Here is a 21,480-nt window from a genome sequence, read left to right on the forward strand (position 1 = left end):
GTTGTTTTTAGCCTCATTAGTTTCTCTGGCACATTTTCTCTCATGATAGTTTTTTTTATTTTCTCTCTTTCTTCTGACCCTTGATTATTTAGTATTTTTGGAATACTATTAGTGACTTCTACTGTAAAGTTGGTGCAAAGTATTTATTCAACTCATTTGCACTTTCCTGGTTCTCCATTATTATTTCCACAACTTTGTTCTCAACGAGGCCTATGTTCACATTAACTTCGCTTTACCTTTATATATGTTCAAATAAGCTCTTGCTCACAGTTTTGATATTACTGGCAAGTTTATCTTCAAAACCTATTCTGTCCTACTATTATTTTTTCATAGTCTTTTGTTGGTTGTTAAAGCCTTCCCAATTCTTTAGGTCAACACTAACCTTTGCCAAATAGTATTTTTTTCCTTTCAAGTTGATGCTATTCTTAACTACGCTTGGCTTATCCCTTTCCTAAAATCCTTTTTCCTTGCTATGACATTGCTTTGCTATAAGCCATGAACTATTTTCTTGAATATCTGCCATTGTTTGTCAACTGTCTTTGCTGATTTGTACTCCAGTCCAACTAGCTCTGTCATCATTTCCTTTGTAATTGCCCTTATTTACGTTTCATACAGCTGTTCCTCTTCTTGCTTTCACCTCTGTAACTATCTTTTGTCTATTTTGGACTTATATCCATATTTTATCTAATCCCACCATCCTTCAACTTCATAATTTTCACAAATCTTGTAATAAGCTAACCTTCAACCTTGTTCAAACTAAAACTTTGCCATTGGTTATTTATACATTGAAATATTCAAAAAACTGAAAGGAAGCTAAGTGGGCTTTAAACATTTGCAATTTATGGACCACTCTGTGAGCACAACTCTGATGTGATCATGACAATGAAATTCATGGAGAGATTTTGGAAGAATATTTGAAACACAAAGCTCACAGTGTTGCAACTGATGAAGAAATAGTACATTAAAAATATTATTCAAACTTTATTTCAGAAAGAAAATAATGTGATTTTGTAGTTGGGGTGATATTAGAAAGGATTTGCAATATCTGTTGGGATAAGAAAGGAGAAGGATCATGTACTAATTCTGCACTTGATTTTTTTAAACTGCTCCTGAATTTTTGCTTTCTCGGGTTTGTGTGAGATATTGGATGAAAACAGAACTGGTTGACGTGTGATACTCAATGCAGTGAGTTTTGGAGGTGATTTTGACTCAGTAAGTGACAATTGACCAGTTGGCCTTAGTATTGCAGGAGCACTGACTTTAGACAAAGAGAACGGGAAGAAAATTGAACAAAAAAAGGACAAGCTCAGTTTGTTAAACAAATTATGAAATGTTGAATAAATATACAGGAGAATATGAAGTTTGCAAAAAGCCATCAAAATCAGCTTACAAAGATCATTCGAAAGGATGCAGTTCTGATCTATAGAACATCTGTTTTCTTTGTTCTCTGCGGACAAGGAAAGTTATTCTTTTTTCCACTGCAGTTAAAAAAAAATTGAGAACAAAGGACAACAGCCAGTATCACTGTGTGTACTTTCCCTCAACTTCAAAAATTGTACAGTTTCATATAAAATGAATATATTTTAGTTAAAGTGTAATCAAAGTTCTCATTATTATTTCCATATGATCCTTCCTGAATTTCTGTCATAGAATTCAAACTACCACCATTATTTGTGTTCTATAAATCACTGAAGTATCACTTGGCAATGTATCTCATTAGGCCTACTGTGGTTTGAGCAGTGCATTAAAAAATGGATTCATTTCAACTTTTGCAATCTTTAAACTTTTTCACTCACTCAACAACAACTTGCATATATAAAATACCCTTAATATAACCCTTAACACAACACTGGAGTGTTGTCAAATTAAATTTGACACCTGAGCCAAAGGAGTAGATATTAGGTCAGGTATTCAAACGCTTAGTCAAATCTTGTTGAATGAAATGGATGGTCTATCTAGCATCATATCGTACTGGTGCTCCAAATATGATTAAACTCTATTAGTTCTTAACTTGTTTTATGCAGAGATGTATAAAAATTGCAGTTAAACACTTGCCCACAAAGAGCAAGAAGTGAAAATCTGAACTTACTGACGGAACAGTGAAATTTGTATTGGCCTAAGTGTAGGTTGCAGATACAAATTCTTAGCTAAACAGGTGAGCTGCTCAGTGAGATATTTCTACAAAATAAATGGTTGTTGCCAATAACATGCAAGGACACAACTTTCCAGTTCAGTGCATCAGGTTTTGCAATCTCATGCTACATCTGAAGGAATTTCAGGACTGCTTTTAGTAGCTCTATGAATTGAACACTAAACTGTAAATGATTTTACAAATGAAGCAAGACGGAGCAATATGAGTTTTAAATTGTCCCATAAAGTAGTGAGAATGCAGTGATAAAATTTCAATGAAAAGAAACAAGCTAAATGGTGGAACTGTATAACCTTAGTTTTTATAACGTAACTTCAGAGATGAAGGCTGCTAAAGCAGTTGATTTCAGTTAGTTAAACTTTGCACGAACAACCATATCTCTTTGAGCTCTTTTCCCCTGTTCAGAGGTATTTTGGACTGAAGTGCTAATACTAATATAAGAACTCAGTGGAATTTAATGATATAGTTAATATCAGTGAGCAAAATACTCCAAGTGGTCAAAATGTTTTTTTAATAAATTAGTTTTATGCTAATACAGGTAGCAATTTGGATGATAACCTGTGATTATCTGCATTTACATTTTGATTGGTCAGAAGAACAGATAAGTTTTTCTTTTATTTCAGTATTCTAATTTTCCCATATACTGCCTTGTCATTTGGAGCCTGAATATCAAATTTGATTCAGAGATAAGTTTCTAACATATGTCACGGTTGATTAATATGTTGGCTACCCGGACTGCGTAAGACCTGCTTTCTGACAATTCGTAGTTGCAAGGCTGAAAATTTTCTTATTGTCAACCCCTTTGGTACAATTTCATTAATCTTTGCCTGTTAAGAAAGGCTTAAACCACTAAACAGCCATCTGATGATTCCTTATAGAGGATGTAGACTGAATTCCTCCAGTCTCACAAGTTTATTTTATGATGTTTAACACGAGCTGCCAAATGGTTTCAACTTGGACCACAAGGAGTAGCTTTGTTGTTAATGATTATAATCAACTATCTGGACTGTTTTCATTCCCTTGCTATTGGCAGAATTTGAAGATCTTGATTAAGCAGTGTGTTGGACACTACAGTGGAATAAAAAAACACTGAACTGGAATGGTTACACTGAACTATATTGCAAAAGATGTTTAAAAGAGATTAACAAGTCAAAGTATCCTGAGAATTCAGATCTCTGCTCAAGAAATTTATAAAACATTGCTGATTGTTGAATTAATTTTAGTTGGTAGCATTATCTGAGGAAGTCTATATGGTTGATGGTTTCGAGAAGTGGGGGTGGGAGTGCGGTTTAGGGGTGGAATGATTGATATAAATGGTAGAAGTATGAAACCCCTGCCACTCTTAAGCAGTCATCAAAAGCCCCACTCTGATCAGTGAAATGATATATATTTTCTTTTGTTATGTGGAATGATAAATAAATAAAAAGGAGATTTATTCTTTAATTTTTCCTGAAGACGAATACTTGTGTAATAATTGGAAAAACTGTATGGGCTGCACAGTGGCTCTGCATTTAGAACTGCTGCCGGGGACCTGAGTTTAATTCCAGCCTAAGAGGTCTGTCTGTGAGGAGTCTGCACATTGTTCCTGTGTATGTGTGGGCTTCCTCTGGGTGCTCTAGTTTCCTCCCACAGTCCAAAGATGTGCAGGTAAGGTAGACTGGCCATGGTAAATGTGGGGTTACATGGATAGGGTAGGGCACTGGGTTTGGGTGGGATGCTCTTTGCAAGGTCAGTGTGGACTCGATCGGCCGAATGGCCTCGTTCTGCACTGTAGGGATTCTATGATTCTATCTTGTATAGTGTTTAGCCTACAAAATGTAACAAGGAGGCAGAGTGCAAAGGTGGAGAAGGAAACTTTTAATATAAAGATCAACATGACTGAGAAACAACTTGCATTGATGCTATTTGAATATATGAACTCAAGTTTTAAAAATGGTAGTGTGTTAAACAAAGTGCCTATTTTGTGATCACCATAATACAAGTACTTAAATACCTAACAACATCGGCTGATAAACAGTTTATTCTCCAATTAGTAGGAAAAATTAAGTTTGAATAGAAATACTTTGTCATAAGGAATGTTTTTAAAATAACATTACACAGAAATTTTCAGTTGATTTCTGAGTGCATATGAAAAGATGTGTTTGTGTGCCATTTTTATGTGGGGTTTTCACTGTCTGAATTAACAGATAAAATATACTAAAACATAATAGGAGATGATTTTGGGTAATCCAAGATGGAGGACGGGAAAAATTTCTGGCTGTAAGAGCTGCCCCTTTTTTTTGAGGTTTTTTAGGGGTTGGAGGTGATTTCCTCAAATCCCAGGAGCAGCAATTACTGTTTTACATGCTGTTGCATTGTTTTGGAACTTTGGAAAAAAAAAGTTAAAACAACAGCAGTTTTAAAAGGGAGAAGAGCAGACAAAGGAAGCACATGGTGAGGACAGTGTAGGAGAGAGAGAGAGAGAAAACCTACACAGTTTCCGCCTTTGCTGTTTGATTTCGTGTATCGCTGGACATCGGAGTGCATCTGGGAAAATTAACAAACAGTGAAATTCACAACTAATCTTGGAGGAACTGTTGGGCGAAGTTCACAGCACAGAATCAGATAAGTTATTTGTTGTTTTAAGTCTGTCCAATAGAAAGGCTGCAGTAGTGAGTATAGTGGATTCTTTCTTGATTATATGTTTTGGAGATAAGTCTCTTGATTAAACTTAAAATATAAGCCATAGCTATTACTTTAACCTGGGGCAGTGTTTATAGAGGAATAAGACGGTGTTATTTTCTGGGTCTGTAGATTGTGAAGGAGCAAAAATGGCCTTTGCAGTGATATGTACTTTTTGTCAGATTTGGGAGTTTAAAGAGAATTTAAGGGTTACTGTGGATTATATCTGCTATAAATGCTGTTGGATGCGAATCTTATCAGATCGAGTGGATCGGTTGGAGAGACAGATAGAAGCAATGAGGAATTTGCAACAGCAACAATATGTATTGGATGGCAATTATAGGAAGGTGGTAAAGTCTCAGATAGAGTCACATAGATGGGTTAACTTCAGGAAGGGTAAGAGAGATAGGCAGCTAGTGCAGGAGTCTTTTGTGGATATACCCATTTCAAACAGGTATGCTGTTTTGGATTCTCAGGGAAACATAGCACGAAAAGCCAAGTTTCTGGTATTGAGACTTGCTCTAATGCAACGAAGGGTATGCCGGCTTCCAAGAGATCAATTGTGTTAGGGGATTCTGTAGTCAGAAGTACAGACAGACGTTTCTGTGGCCAGCAAAGAAAAAGCAGAATGGTGTGCTTATTCCCAGGTGCCAGGATCAAGGATGTCTCAGAGAGGGTGCAGAATGTTCTCACGGGGGAGAGGGGCCAGCAGGAGATAATTGTCCACATTGGAACCAATGATATAGGAGGGGAAAAGGTTGAGATTCCGAAGGGAGATTACAGAGAGTTAGGCAGAAATTTAAAAAGGAGGTCCTCAAGGGTAGTAATATCTGGATTACTCCTAGTGTTACGAGCTAGTGAGGGCAGGAATAGGAGTTTAGAACAGATGAATGCATGGCTGAGGAGCTGGTGTATGGGAGAAGGATTCACATTTTTGGACCATTGGAATCTCTTTTGGGGTAGACGTGACCTGGACAAGAAGGACAGATTGCACCTAAATTGGAAGGGGACTAATATACTGGCAGGGAAATTTGCTAGAACTGCATGAGAGGATTTAAACTAGTAAGGTGGGGGAGGGGTGGGATCCAGTGAGATAGTGAGGAAAGAGATCGATCTGAGACTGGTACAGTTGAGAACAGAGAAGTGAGTCAAACAGTCAGGGCAGGTAGGGACAAGGTAGGACTAATAAATTAAACTGCATTTATTTCAACGCAAGGGGCCTAACAGGGAAGGCAGATGAACTCAGGGCATGATTAGGAACATGGGACTGGAATATCATAGCAATTACAGAAACATGGCTCAGGGATGGGCAGGACTGGCAGCTTAAATTTCCAGGGTACAAATGCTACAGGAAGGATAGAAAGGGAGGCAAGAGAGACAGGGGAGTGGTATTTTTGATAAGGGATAGCATTACAGCTGCGCTGAGGGAGGATATTCCCGGAAATACATCCAGGGAAGTTATTTGGGTGGAACTGAGAAATAAGAAAGGGATGATCATCTTATTGGGATTGTATTATAGACCCCCCAATAGTCAGAGGGAAATTGAGAAACAAACTTGTAAGGAGATCTCATCTATCTGTAAGAATAATAGGGTGGTTATGGTAGGGGATTTAACTTTCCAAACATCAATTGTGACTGCCATAGTGTTAAAGGTTTAGATGGAGAGGAATTTCTAAAGTGTGTACAAGACAATTTTCTGATTCAGTATGTGGATGTACCTACTAGAGAAGGTGCAAAACTTGACCTACTCTTGGGAAATAAGGCTGGGCAGGTGACTGAGGTGTCAGTGGGGGAGCACTTTGGGGCCAGCAACCATAATTCTATTCGTTTTAAATATTGATGGAAAAGATCTTAAATTTGAAGTTCTAAATTGGAGAAGGCCAATTTTGATGGTATTAGGCAAGAACTTTCGAAAGCTGATTGGAGGCAGATGTTCATAGGTAAAGGGACGGCTGGAAAATGGGAAGCCTTCAGAAATGAGATAACAAGAATCCAGAGAAAGTATATTCCTGTCAGAAAGGGATGGCTGATAGGTATAGGGAATGCTGGATGACTAAAAAAATTGAGGGTTTGGTTAAGAAAAAGGAAGCACATGTCAGGTATAGACAGGATAGATCGATTAAATCCTTAGAAAAGTACAAAGAAAGTAGGAGTATACTTAAGAGAGAAATTAGGAGGGCAAAACGGGGACATGAGATAGCTTTGGCAAATAGAATTAAGGAGAATCCAAAGAGTTTTTACAAATATGTTAAGGATAAAAGGGTAACTCGGGAGAGAATAGGGCCCTTCAAAGATCAGCAAGGCGGCCTTTGTGTGGAGCCACAGAAAATGGAAGATTTAGACTGTAGGGAAATAGATGGTGACATCTTGCAAAATGTCCAGATTACAGAGGAGGAAGTGCTGGATGCCTTGAAACGGTTAAAAGTGGTTAAATCCCCAGGACCTGATCAGGTGTACCCGAGAACACTGTGCGAAGCTAGAGAAGTGATTGCTTGGCCACTTGCTGAGATATTTGTATCAACGATTGTCACAGGTGAGGTGCCGGAAGACTGGAGGTTGGCTAACATGGTACCACTGTTTAAGAAGGGCGGTAAAGACAAGCCAGGCAACTATAGACTGGTGAGCCTGATCTCAGTGGTGGGCAAGTTGTTGGAGGGAATCCTGAGGGACAGGATGTACATGCATTTGGAAAGGCAAGGACTGATTCGGGATAGTCAACATGGCTTTGTGCGTGGGAAATCATGTCTCACAAACTTAATTGAGTTTTTCGAAGTAACAAAGAAGATTGATGAGGGCAGAGCAGTAGATGTGATCTACATGGACTTCAGTAAGGCATTCAACAGGGTTCCCCATGAGAGACTGATTAGCAAGGTTAGATCTCATGGAATACAGGGAGAACTAGCCATTTGGATACAGAACTGGCTCAAAGGTGGAAGACAGAGGGTGGTGGTGGAGGGTTGTTTTTCAGACTGGAGGCCTGTGACCAGTGGAGTGCCACAAGGATCGGGGCTGGGCCCACTACATTTTGTCATTTACATAAATGATTTGGATGCAAGTTGCAGATTGCACCAAAATTGGAGGTGGAGTGGACAGCGAAGAGGGTTACCTCAGATTACAACAGGATCTGGGCCAGATGTGCCAATAGGCTGAGAAGTGACAGATGGAGTTTAATTCAGATAAATGTGATCATGTTGCGCCTGTACAGGACATTGGTCAGGCTACTGTTGGAATATTGCGTGCAATTCTGGTCTCCTTCCTATCGGAAAGATGTTGTGAAACTTGAAAGGGTTCAGAAAAGATTTAAAGGATGTTGCCAGAGTTGGAGGATCTGAGCTACAGGGAGAGGCTGAACAGGCTGTGGCCGTTTTCCCTGGAGCGTCGGAGGCTGAGGGGTGACCTTATAGAGGTTTACCAAATTATGACCAGCATGGATAGGATAAATAGACAAAGTCTTTTCCATGGGGTCGGGGATCCAGAACTGGAGGGCATAGGTTTAGGGTGAGAGGGGAAAGATATAAAAGAGTCCTAAGGGGCAACTTTGTCACACAGAGGGTGGTACGTGTATGGAATGAGCTGCCAGAGGATGTGATGGAGGCTGGCACAATTGCAACATTTAAGAGCATTTGGATGGGTATATGAATAGGAAGGGTTTGGAGGGATATGGGCCAGGTGCTGCCAGGTGGGACTAGATTGGGTTGGGATATCTGGTCGGCATGGACGGGTTGGACCGAAGGGTCTGTTTCCATGCTGTACATCTCTATGACTCTATAATAAGACCTTGATTAATTGTTGTTATGCAGGAGGTAGTCTCAGGTGGGAAATGGAAACTTGATCTGTGATTAGTATCCCAAGTTTTGTGCATGAAAACAAGCCAAGAAATCACAAAATGTTTCAAATATCGGAGTGTGTGAATGGACGATATAGAAACTTTTAAAAATAGGGAAAAAAATCCAATATCTAAGATGAGGTGAATGGAAGAAGGGAATGGTGGTTAACAAGAGGAAATATTAAATGGTTTCAGCTTCTGCAGCTGAATCACCATTATCAATATTGTCAATTATCTGCAAATATTTTCTAAAAGTTTGGGAGACAAGTTAGGATTCTGAATTTTAGCCTCGGAGTTCTGTGGCAAATTTGATTGAGACTTCGGTCTGAGACAAGAACAGCTGCAGGTGCAGGTGGCAGCACATGGGATAATTCATTATACAACAAACATGTTGGGATTTTGAACTAAAACAACGGGCACTATATAAGGTCTTATAAGGTCTGGAAAATCTAGACCTGCACTGAGGCCAGTCAGATTTCTCATCTCATCATTTCCCCATTCCCCCACTCATGAGGCATAAAAAAATTCACTTGTCATTTTAATTGTCTTTTTACTGACCATGGCCTCTAACATTGTTCGAATTCAGCTCAATGTAAACTCAAGGAACAGCATCTCATCTTTCGATCAGACTCTTCAGTCTCCCTTTCAGATTTTGTAATAAGTTCAACAATTCCACAACACTATCTTTACCTCTATTTTTGTACACAGCAGTTGGTAATAATTCTGCTATTACCTTCTCTAGACTCTTGATTCATGTCAAGCCTCAGTTACAAAGTAAGCCTGAGATATTGGTCAAGCAAGTAAACCTAACAGTAAAGAGAAATTTTAAGTGACATCTTCAGTGCTTTGGAGCTTCCTGTGAAGTGCTGCTGTACTGTCTCTTCTGACATTTATTTGGTTCCGTTTCTGCTGCTTCAGGTTGCCGGTTATGGCTGTTCGTTGTAGTGGCCGGTATATTGGGTTTGCTTGTTGATGGAACTGAAGTTTATCTTGATTGGTTCTGATTTTGACGCTGCTAAGCCATTTAATGTTCCAATCCAGATATTAACTCTCCTGGACACTGGGCTATTACTCAGTTTAGGTCAAATAGAACTCTTATGCTTTCTTGAATCTGCATATCTGCAGCAACTACAGTAGCTTGCTGGCCAGAATCCTGAAGGAAATTTGAACCATTTGGCTGAGGAATGGCTTTGTTTTAGGGTTTTGCTGTGAGCTGTCCTCAAGTCCCTCTGATGAGGATATGTCCTCAGTGAGTCTCTGCAATTGACTACACTCAAGTTGTGTTCTCCAAGCTCATTCAGACTGCCGCAAGTGTCCACGTCCAGCAGAATGCCCTCCAACTCCACTTGCTGCATTTTCCAATGATAAAGAAGTTGTAGTGCCTATTTGAAGTTCAGCTGGACTTCAGTTAGCTTCATTTTTGCACAGTTACATAATTCATCTCACATACAAGACAGTCTCAGCATCTCACTAAGGGTTAAACTAAATTCACATGTTTCTGCCAGTCGTCTTAACCTAGTCAAAAATCCAGATACAATTCCCCAGTTCTCAAATTGCTGAGTCAAGCGATAACGTCTCAGAATTAGAGGTGGCTTGGCATCGTAGTATTCCTTAAGTATGTCAATCAATTCTTGAAAGGTTTTAGTATCTGGTGCCTCAGAGAAAGTTAGGGTCCAATGATAGAAAAAGCTGCAGCTCCGAAAGCTGTCAGAAAAATTACTTGCTTTTTGTCTACTAAAAGTGCTTTTTGCCCAGAAAAAAAAGCGCATTTTTCCATATACTGGGACCAGCCCTTGATGGCAAAGTCGAATGAGTCAACCTTCCCAAAAAACAGCATGATGCAAGAAATGCTTAACCCAACTCTCAGATAACTGCTGCAGGATCTTGCTTCACTGTTATCACTACTGAAATAACTCCAGAAAGGCTAATATCCTATCACCAATTCAGCCTTTAATTACACATGAACAACCCTTGACTATGGTACTGCCTCATACAGAGACAAGCACCAGCATGTTAATATCTCTCTTTATATGTCAGCCAGGGCTTCTTGATTAGACCAGATTAATAACCCCAATCAGGGAACTCATATTCGATGAGGTTCAGCTCTCTGACCATGTTACAATATAACATCCCCACTGTTCCATCCTATCCCAGGCCTTTTGTTCATTATCTAACACACTCCAACTGATCTCTTTCTATCCCTGTGTACTAAAACACCTGTTATATCTCTAACACTTACCAGTTCTGATGAAAGATCATGAACCTGAAACATCAAGGCTATTCCCTCTCTACAGATGCTGCCTAATCTGCTGAGGTTTTCTAGCATTCTCTGTTTTATTTCAGATTTCCAACATCTATAGTATTTTGCTTTTCAAATGTGACATGTTTTCCATTAGGTAGGAATTTCAACAAATCTTTATCAAGTATGAATTAATAATACTAAATGACACTGCTCCTAAATTAGAAGCCAGGGCTTCTCTGTTTGCAATTTCTTTTGTGAACTATCGTCTACCCAGCTTTTTGCCTCTTGCAATTATCTATTATCTGCTCAGCAGGCATTCAATTATTGAATAACTGGAACTGCCATTTAACTTAACCTGCTTTATCAATCTGTTATTCAGCATGTCCCATATGCAGATTCCTTTTGTAAGAACACTTCTTTGCAGATATTCACATATTATTCAGTATACATTAGTGAGCCCATATCCTGAATCTCAAACTCGATTTCTTTTTACACAAAATTTGCTTTATTTTCTTCTGTTCTTCAGTGCAGTGGTCATCTAAACAAGTACTTGCAATAAGAGATTCAAATGTTTTTGTACATTACAAACAAAACTCCAAACTCAGGTAATAACAAACATTAGAAGCATCATAGGCATTATCAGCAAATGAAGGAATGCTTTTTTCTATGTACTTTGATTTCACTTTAAGTCATTTTTAGTTAAAAGTCATATGTTCCAGGAAAAACTGAGAACATATTTCCATTGGCAACGGCTGCTAATCAACCAGGAAACTGATGACAACTTCAACACCTATGACTGAACAACTCCACAGAAGTCAACAATAAAGCATTTTTTCCACTTTCAGTTGTAAATTTGGAAGTTCCCTCAAAGTCTTTTGAAAGAAAAGTCTAAGAATAAATATTCCAGAATAAGTACAAGTCTGATGCAATACTGAATACTTTAATCACTTCTTTTTACAAATGTCATGATACAGATTATGTTAGCTCATCCATCCAGAAAAACCAAACCAATGCTGTAATATACATTCACTATACTCTTCAATGATTGTGTAGGAAGAGGGTGAGTTTCCATATATATGTTAAAGACAGAGCTTCCCCACCTCTGTCATTCCTCTAAGTTCCTTTCAAGTTTTGGATAAATTAAATTTTCTCCCGTTGTTCGTAAATACTTTGTATCTACGTCCCTGCCAATGACTCCATACTCCCTTCTCAATTCTCATTGAGGTTGAACCACTATATGAAAAATTTTCGTACCTTGTAAAGCAGAATTAAATCTCAAATCCCACATCTGATCCCCTACCATTCTTATTCTGAACGTGACAGTATCTGCATCATTATCACCAAGATGCCTACTGTTTCTCTCTTTCATTAAGCAAAAACAAGCATACAAGTTCATTTAGAAGATTACCACAGGTGGGCAAAAAGAAGTTCATTCTTTCTAGTTTATTCCAAGTTTGTCACAGATACAATTTTTAAAATATTCAGGTCTTCTAATGGTGTATACGCGAGTTATTCTTGGCTTTTCATCTGGGGTCTGCATGATTCTGAGGTGAAATTACTTCTCTGGAGAATTGTTGCCATGGGTAGTGCTGCTGCTGTGGTAATTGTTCTGCTGATCTGTTGCATTTTTAAACAGTGGATCTTGAAGCTGCAGTACATCATTCCCTGCTGCTTCTCTCTCTAACAGAGTTTTTTCTTTATGTCTTTCCTCCTAGACTAGAGAATTGTACGTGAGACAATCTATTTTACTGAATTTGCCTTTGCCAGGATATGTTTATGGGATGTTACAATACTGGAATAGTTACTGTTTAATAGTTATATAATCTATTATTCTGTTAAGTTTTCCATTAGAGTTAAGTTATTCTAATTCTTCCTTTTGTTGTTTTTTTATCTATAGTGTATGAATAAAGTGCGCTTTGCTTGAAGATTGGTAGTTTGACTAATCGAATTGCATCTGGAATGTAACACCTGGCACTTGTCTTTAAAATAAGAAAAATTTAGGGTGTAAGCTATTTCCTTGACATATTTTGAGGGGGTTGGTCTTGCCCATAACATAATAATACGCTAACATTCTTCACTATTATTCATTTGTCAAAAAATCCAGCACTTTTGGAACAAAACAGTTGCTACAGGTTCAGATTCTTCTCAAGTTTCTGGCTGATTTGTACTGTTCCACTACTGAACAAAATGCAAGTACTCTTAGGGCTTTCAGTCTATTTATCTCAAAACAGGAATAGATGTTGGATGTTTCTCTTCAGAATTCATGTTCAGAAGCATTATAGCTTGTTAAAAGTTACCTACCAATTCAACATGAAATATGTACACTGCTACGTTTATTGAACATAAAATGAAGGCCGAACAAGAACAAATTCAACATTTAAATCAGAACACCACTAATAGCCACATCATAAATCAACCTCATCCAATTGGATAGTCTAATAATGATTTTCTTTATCACTCAAATTCATCTGTATCAAACATTTATTCTGTCATGCACTCGATATGGCTTTTCCTGGGAATAAATGTAATCCAGAATGGAATAGCTAATCAATTATGTACTTACACCTTTGGCTACAAAACAAAATTATGTAGGGAGGAAATACTGAATGGCTGAAGTCAGATACGATGAAACTCTTGTATTATATCACTCACTTTGTTGTATAAATCAGGCATCAGCGCTTCTGCTGCCAACAAACAACATTATTGAAATCATTCCTTACCGTAGGCTTTTTGCCTTCTTTCAGTAGAGTCTTTCTTCTCAAAACTCCTTGAATTGTAACAGTGCCTGGAAAGAGGTTTACTGCCAGTTCCTCAGATTCCACAGAACTAAAAATAAAATCAAAAGCATGGCGATTAAATACTAGCACAATACAGCAAACCTGAGAATCAGAAGAATATTCTACATAAGTTTCAATCTACAACATACCATGTTTGCATGTCTTAATTAAAGTATATAAGAACAAAGTCCAAGTTTACTGTGCTGCTTTTCGAGAAAGCTCACAATACAAGCCATACAAAAGTAGTTTCATTTGAATTTAACTATTGACATTTTATATCACCTGTCTCAGGAAATTAGAAGTATTATAGTTTGTTAAAGATTACATACTAATTTTGAAATATGTTTTAAACTTTCACTTTACATTATATGCTTTAACAAGACTTTGGACAGTACTGCAGCATAAAACATTTTTCTCTGAAAGACAATAGGGCTGACTATGATTTAAGTTGTCACAATTTGGGAAGCTATTAAACCTCCCACGCAGTAAACACCTGTAATCATTATTATATATTATATATATATATATATATATGAGATATATATATATATATATATATACACACATACTTTTACATTTGCCTTCACTTTTTCCTGTTCCAACATTTCACTTTATAAGGTTAACTATGACCAATGGATCTTGGTATACAGTGACTTCATGCAGCACTTCTATCATCATTAGCTGAGGGAATTGAGAAACTAAATATCAACCTCCATTGAATCAGCTTGTTCCTTCTCAAGTGATCTTTGCTACAAAATGATTGTGTATGGAATTGGGTTAACAAGAAGGTTATCTGTCTGGAACAACAATCTTTGTGAATAAAATCCTGAAGCAAAATTTGGAGGTGGAAATTTATTGTCAAACAATGTACAATAATAGGTTTCTGGTATTAAATATCTCTATTATTAAACTGCTGAGTCAACGGTTGCAGTAACATTCCATTCTCTTCAGCACAAGAAATAATTAGATGTGACACATCATATACTAAAACACTTATAGACAGATGTAGGCATAATTTAAACGGCTAAAATGAAAGGTACTGCAAATTTTGAAAAATATCACTACATTAGTAAACTGATTTGAGAGAGAGAAAACAGATTTAATCATGTGTGTTAGTGTTCCCTTCACCAGATTATACACCTTGGACAGAAGTATGCCATCTGCCCCCTTTAGAAAAGAGATCATTACCTGTGGGCCTTCATGTGGCTTCGACAGCCATTCCTTCCAGCCCGTGCCACTGGGCAGAGAGAATAATAGAACCGGTTCCTGCAGAAATTTATTATCACTTTGAAAGTAAAGCAATGTTCAAAATATTCTCTTGGTTGTCATAATTTTGACTTTTAAGTTGCATGGAGCCACTCCAAAGTCAAGCAAATTAAACATTTGAAGTAATTTACAGATTCTTGTGGTGAGGCTCTTCTCCAGTTCTGTCTCTAATACTTGGGGTAGAGGTGAAGGGCAGAGGTTCTGAGCTTCCAAGTTTCAGTAACTAGCATTCTGAATCAACTCAGTGTCTCAGTGGGCTCCAGTTTTCTCCTCAAGATAAGGATGCAATATTAATTAAGCATTTTTTTGCTAATTGTGATTAGATATCTTTTGCATACTGAATTAATATTCTTCTAGATTGTGGTACACAGCATACACATGCAATCTTCCAGGAATTAACATCACCATAGACTGCCCATTAATGTGGTGACACACAGCCATTGAAGCCTCTCTTAAAACCATTCTAAAAAAGTGTTAAATGAAAGGGCATTAGCAAAATATTATGGAAAATAATCTAGTTAGTGTTGAGAAAATAGAATAACATACATTGTTTTGTGGGGTAATCAGAGAGAAACTTTTATTTTACAACTAACTTACAACAGGTACCATTGCCTCAATTTATTAATAAATATCAAGTTAAAGAGGATGGATGGTCCAATGGACAGCCTTAGCATTATCTATTTACCTTCAGTACCAATGATCAAATACGGTTCTGGCACATGTGCTAAAACACACTCTGATGCTACAAAACTCCTTTTTCAAAGTAAATTTAAAAGTGTCACCTGAATTTCTAATGAAGTGTGTTATGGAGCGGAGGTTGACCCTCCCCCGCCAAGAGCTAATGACCTAAACATCCAAAAGGAGCACATGGCCTGTAATCTATCAAAAGAATGGTAAATAGAAGGAATCCCTGATCTCCAATTTATAAGTAACAGTTTATTTATTTCATTCTAACATTCAACAAACTAACAGAATTACTAACAAACTGAACAATTCCCCCCAATGATTAACTATTCCCTCACTCAGCCAAATTCTACTGCTATGCTGTCCCAATAAAACCCAAGTATTAAGAAAACTAAATTAAAAATTATAATCTCAAAGTCCACACAGGATGGCTTCTGAAATATTCCGCCATCTCTCCAGTCGTAAGTGCCTTTCTTTCACTGATTCTTTCAGACTTGTTTTGTCTGGGAATTCTTCTCTTCTGAAAGCCTCTCTGTCAATTCTGGTATCAGGAATATTATCTAAGAGTGTCGTGTACCTTTATGAATAGATGGTGCTTTTTTAGACAGCGTGGAGATTTCTGCGAGAGCGACACGTTTTTCTCAGACAGCCATTTGCTCCCCCCTCTTTGTTCAATTGCCCCCTTTTTTACACCCATGATGACATTTTAATTTCTTTACAATCAATTGGTTTGAGATAGTCAAAAACAGATTTAAATTTAATTGAGTTTTGTATCTAGGGCCTGGTTTAAATTAATTGGCAAACATTTAAGCTAGTGTGTGGTACTGGAGAAGCACAGGTTTTGATCTCCAGCATCTCCACTTTCTCCTAATATTCAAGCTAGTTGTCTTAACATCAAAACAAACCTAGGTTGGCAATCACACAGCCAATTGATACATATGTTCCAATTTTATAACTGTCAGGGCATCTACAGCTGCTTGCAGACAGTTTTAAAAATAACTCCAAGCTTTTAAATGTACATCACCTCTTAAAGGGATCACACACTCTTCTTCCCCCCTTCCCCCCCCCCCCCCAATTTTTTCACAAACGTATTTTGGCTTCCTGCCTTCCACTTCACAAGAACTCTACACAACTTTGTGACAAGTGTAGCACAGTGACTCAGTGATTAGTACTGCTGCCCTACAATGCCAAGGGCCTGGGTTTGATTCCAGCCTCAGGCAACTGACTGTGTGGAGTTTGCACGTTCTCCTTGTGTCTGCTTGGGGTTCCTCCGGGTGCTCCGGTTTCCTCCCACAGTCCAAAGATGTACAGATCAGGTAAACTGGCAATGCTAAAGGATGTGTGGATTAGGTACATTAGTTAGAGGAAATGTAGAGTAATATGGAATGGGTCTGTGTAGGTTACTCTTTGGAGGGTCGGTATGGACTTGTTGGGCCAAATGGCCTGTTTACACACTGTAGGGATTCTCTTTGCTTCTCTTTGTAGAAGAGTAATAAACAGAAAAAAACTGTCAAAGTTAAAAACAATTTTTCTATTGTTCAAGAGTATCAATGGGAAAACCAGCATTCGTTGTCTACCCTCAACTGCCCTTGCTAAGGTGGTGGTGAATTGATTTCTTATTCCAGTGCAATCCATGTGGTATAGGAACTCCCTTGGTGCTGTTAAGGAACATGTTCCAGGATTTTGATTCAGTAACAGTGAAGAATCGCAGAAAGGACAACATTTGTCAGTTTACCTCCTCCCCCTTCACTATCCAAGGCCTCAGACACACATTCTCTAGAAGAAGCAGCGATTTACCTGCATTACACTCAATCCAGTCTACAATATTCACTGCTCATAATGCAATCTCCTCTACAGTGGGGAGATGAAATGCAGCCTGGGTGACCACTTTGTGGAAACCTACGTTCTAACCCTTAAAATCACTGTGAACTTCCAATTCCATGCTACTTCGTTCCCATGCCAACTCAGGTCTGCTGCAATACTCCAGTGAAACTCAATGCGAGCATTAAGAACAATACCTCATCTTCTGCTTGGGGACCTCACAAGCTTTAGGACTAACATCAAGTTTAACAATTTAAGAGCAATGAAAATCTCCTTCCAAGTCTATTATCCACTACCCCACTCCAGATCTCGTCATGACATAGCATGACATTTTCAACTACTCATAGCCCATTATCACTTATGAAGTTTCCTTCTTCTCTGGCTCACTACAATTCATTTTTATTCCCCTCTCTCTCTTGCTCTATCTCCATCTACCTGCTCACTCTTTCACCCCCCCCCCCCCCCGACTCCCATCATCAGCATAAATATCACAGTTTCCTAGCTGCTATCATTTCAGAAGTAGGGTCACTGGACTCAAAATGTGCTAATTCTATTTTCTCTCCACAGTGGCTACTTGTCCCATTGAGCTTCTCTTGCAATTTCTGATTTTATTTGTAAAGCTGTATTATTGATCAAAGTCTAAATGGTGCGTGGTGGTTGTCCTATTCGTTTGCTGCCTTTGTCCTTCTAGAGGTCATGGGATTGGAACGTGATGTTAAAGGAGCTTTGGAAAGGGGTAACAGTGCATCTTGTAGATAGTAGAAATTTGAGCTACTGTGAGATGTTGGGAAGGAATGAATGTTTAAAGTGATTGATAGATAGCTTTGTCCATTGAAGCTATGCTCATTCAGACAAGTGGGCAGAATTTCATCAGACTCCTGTCTTGTGTCTTGTAGATGGTGAACAGAATTTGGGGAGTCAGAATGTGAGTTACTTACTATAGAATTCCGAACCACTGACCTGCTCATGTCACTTCAATACATGTTTGACTAGTCTAGTTAAGTTTCTAACCATCATAACCTTGCAGAATATCGTTGATGGATATCAAAGGGGGATGGTGTGATTCTCTCTTATTGGCAATGGTCATTGCTTGGCGTTAGTGTGCCAAATGTTATTACTACATCTCAGTCCAAGTATTGCTGCACACAGGAACAAATTATTTCAGTATCTAAGGATTTGCAAATGGTAGCAAATGCAGTAATATCATTACTAAACATCTTTACTTTTGACGCCATTGAGGGGAGGTCACTAATGAAGATAACTGAAGATGGTTGGGCCTATTGAGGAAATTCTGCAATGGCATTCTGACATTGACATGATTGAACTCCAACAATCACAACCATATTTGTTTCAATTGGTATGCATCCAACAAGTCAAGAGCTTCCTCCCCAATTCCAAATGATTTCAGTTTTGCTCAGGCTCCTTGATGCCACACTTAGTCAAATGCCTCAATGATTTCAAAGACTTTCATCTAATTTCTGGAGTTCAATTCATGTTTGGACCAAGACTTAAGGAGGTCTGGAGACCCTTGGCAGAACTCAAAGCAGGACACTGGTAAGTGAGTTATTGGTGAGTAAGAGCTATTGACACCAGGCTAATTTTCCACATTGCTAACTAGATGCCAGCCACTGATGTAACTTCACTGTTACAATTTGCTGGGAGTCAGCTAGCCTACAGCACATCTTCAGTGCTACTTCCTTTGTTATATCTAGTATCTTCAGCTATTTCTTGATGGCTGAAATTTGGCATCTAGGGACTTCAAGAGACCTGATGGATTAGCCACACAGAATTTCTGGCTGAATATTGCTTCAATCTTGTCTTGTGCACTATTGGAATATACTATTTGCTCTATCACGTGTTGTTTCCATTGTTACATGCATTTTAGTTATAGATTCCTGGATTTCTCTGTGTGAAAAAGTTGCATCTCAGGTTCCTTTTAAATCTTTCCCCGTTCGCCTTACACCTCTGCCCTCTAGTTCTGGGCTCCCCTACCCTGGGAAAAAGATCTTGACTATTCATCGTATCTATGCCCTTCATGATTTTATAAACCTCTATAAGGTTACTCCTCAAGCTCTTGAGCGCCAGGGAAAAAAAGTCCCAGCCAATCCAGGTTCAGTAACATTCTTGTAAATCTTTTTTGCATCCTTTTCAGTTTAATAATATCCTTCCTATAGCAGAGTGACCAGAATTGTATGCAGTACTTCAAATGTGGGTTACCATTGTCTTGCACGGCCGTAACATGACATCCCAACTCCTGACCGATAAAGGCAAGTGTGCCAAATGCCTTCTTTATCACCCTGTCTGTCTTTGACACCACATTCAAGGAGCTATGTATTTGCACCCTTAGGCCACTCTGTTCAACAATACTCCCTGGGATGCTACCATTAACTGTATAAGTCCTGCCCTGTTTTGTCTTATCAAAATGCAACATGATTTCAATGGAACTAATTCATATTAGGAAAGTTACTTCTGTATTAATTAAAAGTCAGTTACGGGAAACTGTAGTTTTATTTGAAAACACTATAAAGAATTCCTATTTACATCTTTAGTGTAATATAATGTCATGAGGTGCTTCAGAGAAGCATGATAAAGCATGACACCAATTTACATAAAGAGATAAAAATGAAAGTGCTGGAGGAACTTAGCAGGTCTGGAAGAATTTGTGGACAGAGAAACAGAGTTACCAATTCAAGTTCGATATGACTCTTCTTTCAAACTAAAGGTGTCAGGTCAGGTGATCCAAAAACTTGGCTGCAAGGATAGTCTGATGGAGCATTTAAAATGAGCAATATGCAGTTGAGATGTAGAAAGATGTTGGGAGGTACTTCCAAGCTTCAGGCCTTGGCAACTGAATGATGGAGCAATTAAAATTGAGGATCTTGAAGAGGGCTGAATTAGAGTAAGGCAATAGTGTGATCAGAATTGACTTTATGCTGAAACAAAAACTATCACCCAGCTCTCAAAATGATTTACTCAAGATCTGAGAATCAAGATCAGTTCTTGGGTCATTCTAAAGCTATAGTTTCCACCATTTCCTACAGGATCATTTTAAATTGCACATCACGCAGTTCAATTAAGTTACCAGACTGGCAGACTGCAGCATAAAATTTGACTTTAGAGTCTTAACACAGGTAAAGAAATCAACATCTTACAAACATACAATGTTTGGGAATTAAAGTTTTACTTATTAAAATAGGAATATAATTTGGACAGAAAAGTATTGTCTCTATCCCACAACTGGACACTTTTCAGGTTAAATAAAAGATATATGTTATTACAGAAACATGCTTAAGCTGACCGAAACTGATGTTTCAAACTTGCCAAATCTCCTAAAATGGAGATAGTTATTAATGCTAGACACGGCTTTATATTTAAAGCAAGAGAAGACATTACCTACACATTTAAATGTTCATATCACTGAATATTTACTTTCTAGCATCAGCATATTTCCAAATTATTGCCATTCAATTGTAAAATTCTGCTGTAAACATAGACCAGGCTTGATAGTTGTAGTGACCCATGAATTAGAAAGGTAATATGAACATTTTTCTCAAGAATTTTTGCAACACGCATGCCTAGTTAAAGAAACCCAAATTTTTCAAAAAGCCTAAGGTTGAAAAAAAGATGGCATTTTTAATCAGTTTTAAAACCATCAGCAAATCTGACGTGATTCAGATCATAATCTATTTTTTCCAGTAGTAAGTTAAAAATCACACAACACCAGGTTATAGTCCAACAGGTTTAATTGGAAGCACTAGCTTTTGCAGCACTGCTCCTTCATCAGGTGGTTGCCATCAGGTGGTTTACAGCAGAGATATTGATCCACCTAGTATCTGTTGAACTAAACACCTAAAAATGATGAGTCTTTAGAGCCACAAGGCAAGCTGCAATCAGGTCAAACTGCTTTTTTTCTACAGAACAGAAGGCATTCTGCATCTCTATCTGTCTCTTCAAAGGGCCTTACCTTTCAAATGCTGGCCAAGACACGTCTTCACTGAGTTCTGAACCCTCACTGCTACCTAGAACAGTAAACATCAAGAACTATATCATTACA

At 38.2% G+C, this 21,480-nt stretch overlaps 1 protein-coding gene across 8 annotated transcripts in view; it reads right to left on the reverse strand.

Moving 5' to 3' along the window:
* The window catches only part of ralgps2 (Ral GEF with PH domain and SH3 binding motif 2), a 519,857-nt gene that overhangs the window by 95,101 nt on the left and 403,276 nt on the right, over positions 1–21,480 (reverse strand). For all 8 annotated transcript variants that reach the window (XR_006313046.1, XM_043699973.1, XM_043699970.1 and 5 more), the window contains 3 exons: positions 21,391–21,445; positions 14,844–14,921; positions 13,599–13,704 (listed from right to left, as the gene is read on the reverse strand). Coding sequence is in view for 7 of the 8 variants with exons in the window: in XM_043699973.1 (XP_043555908.1) it covers positions 13,599–13,704; positions 14,844–14,921; positions 21,391–21,445 (239 nt within the window). In the remaining variant the exon portion in view is untranslated. The remainder of the gene's footprint in view (positions 1–13,598; positions 13,705–14,843; positions 14,922–21,390; positions 21,446–21,480) is intronic.

This window comes from Chiloscyllium plagiosum, chromosome 11 (assembly GCF_004010195.1).
Source record: "Chiloscyllium plagiosum isolate BGI_BamShark_2017 chromosome 11, ASM401019v2, whole genome shotgun sequence".
NCBI classification, from domain to species: domain Eukaryota; kingdom Metazoa; phylum Chordata; class Chondrichthyes; order Orectolobiformes; family Hemiscylliidae; genus Chiloscyllium; species Chiloscyllium plagiosum.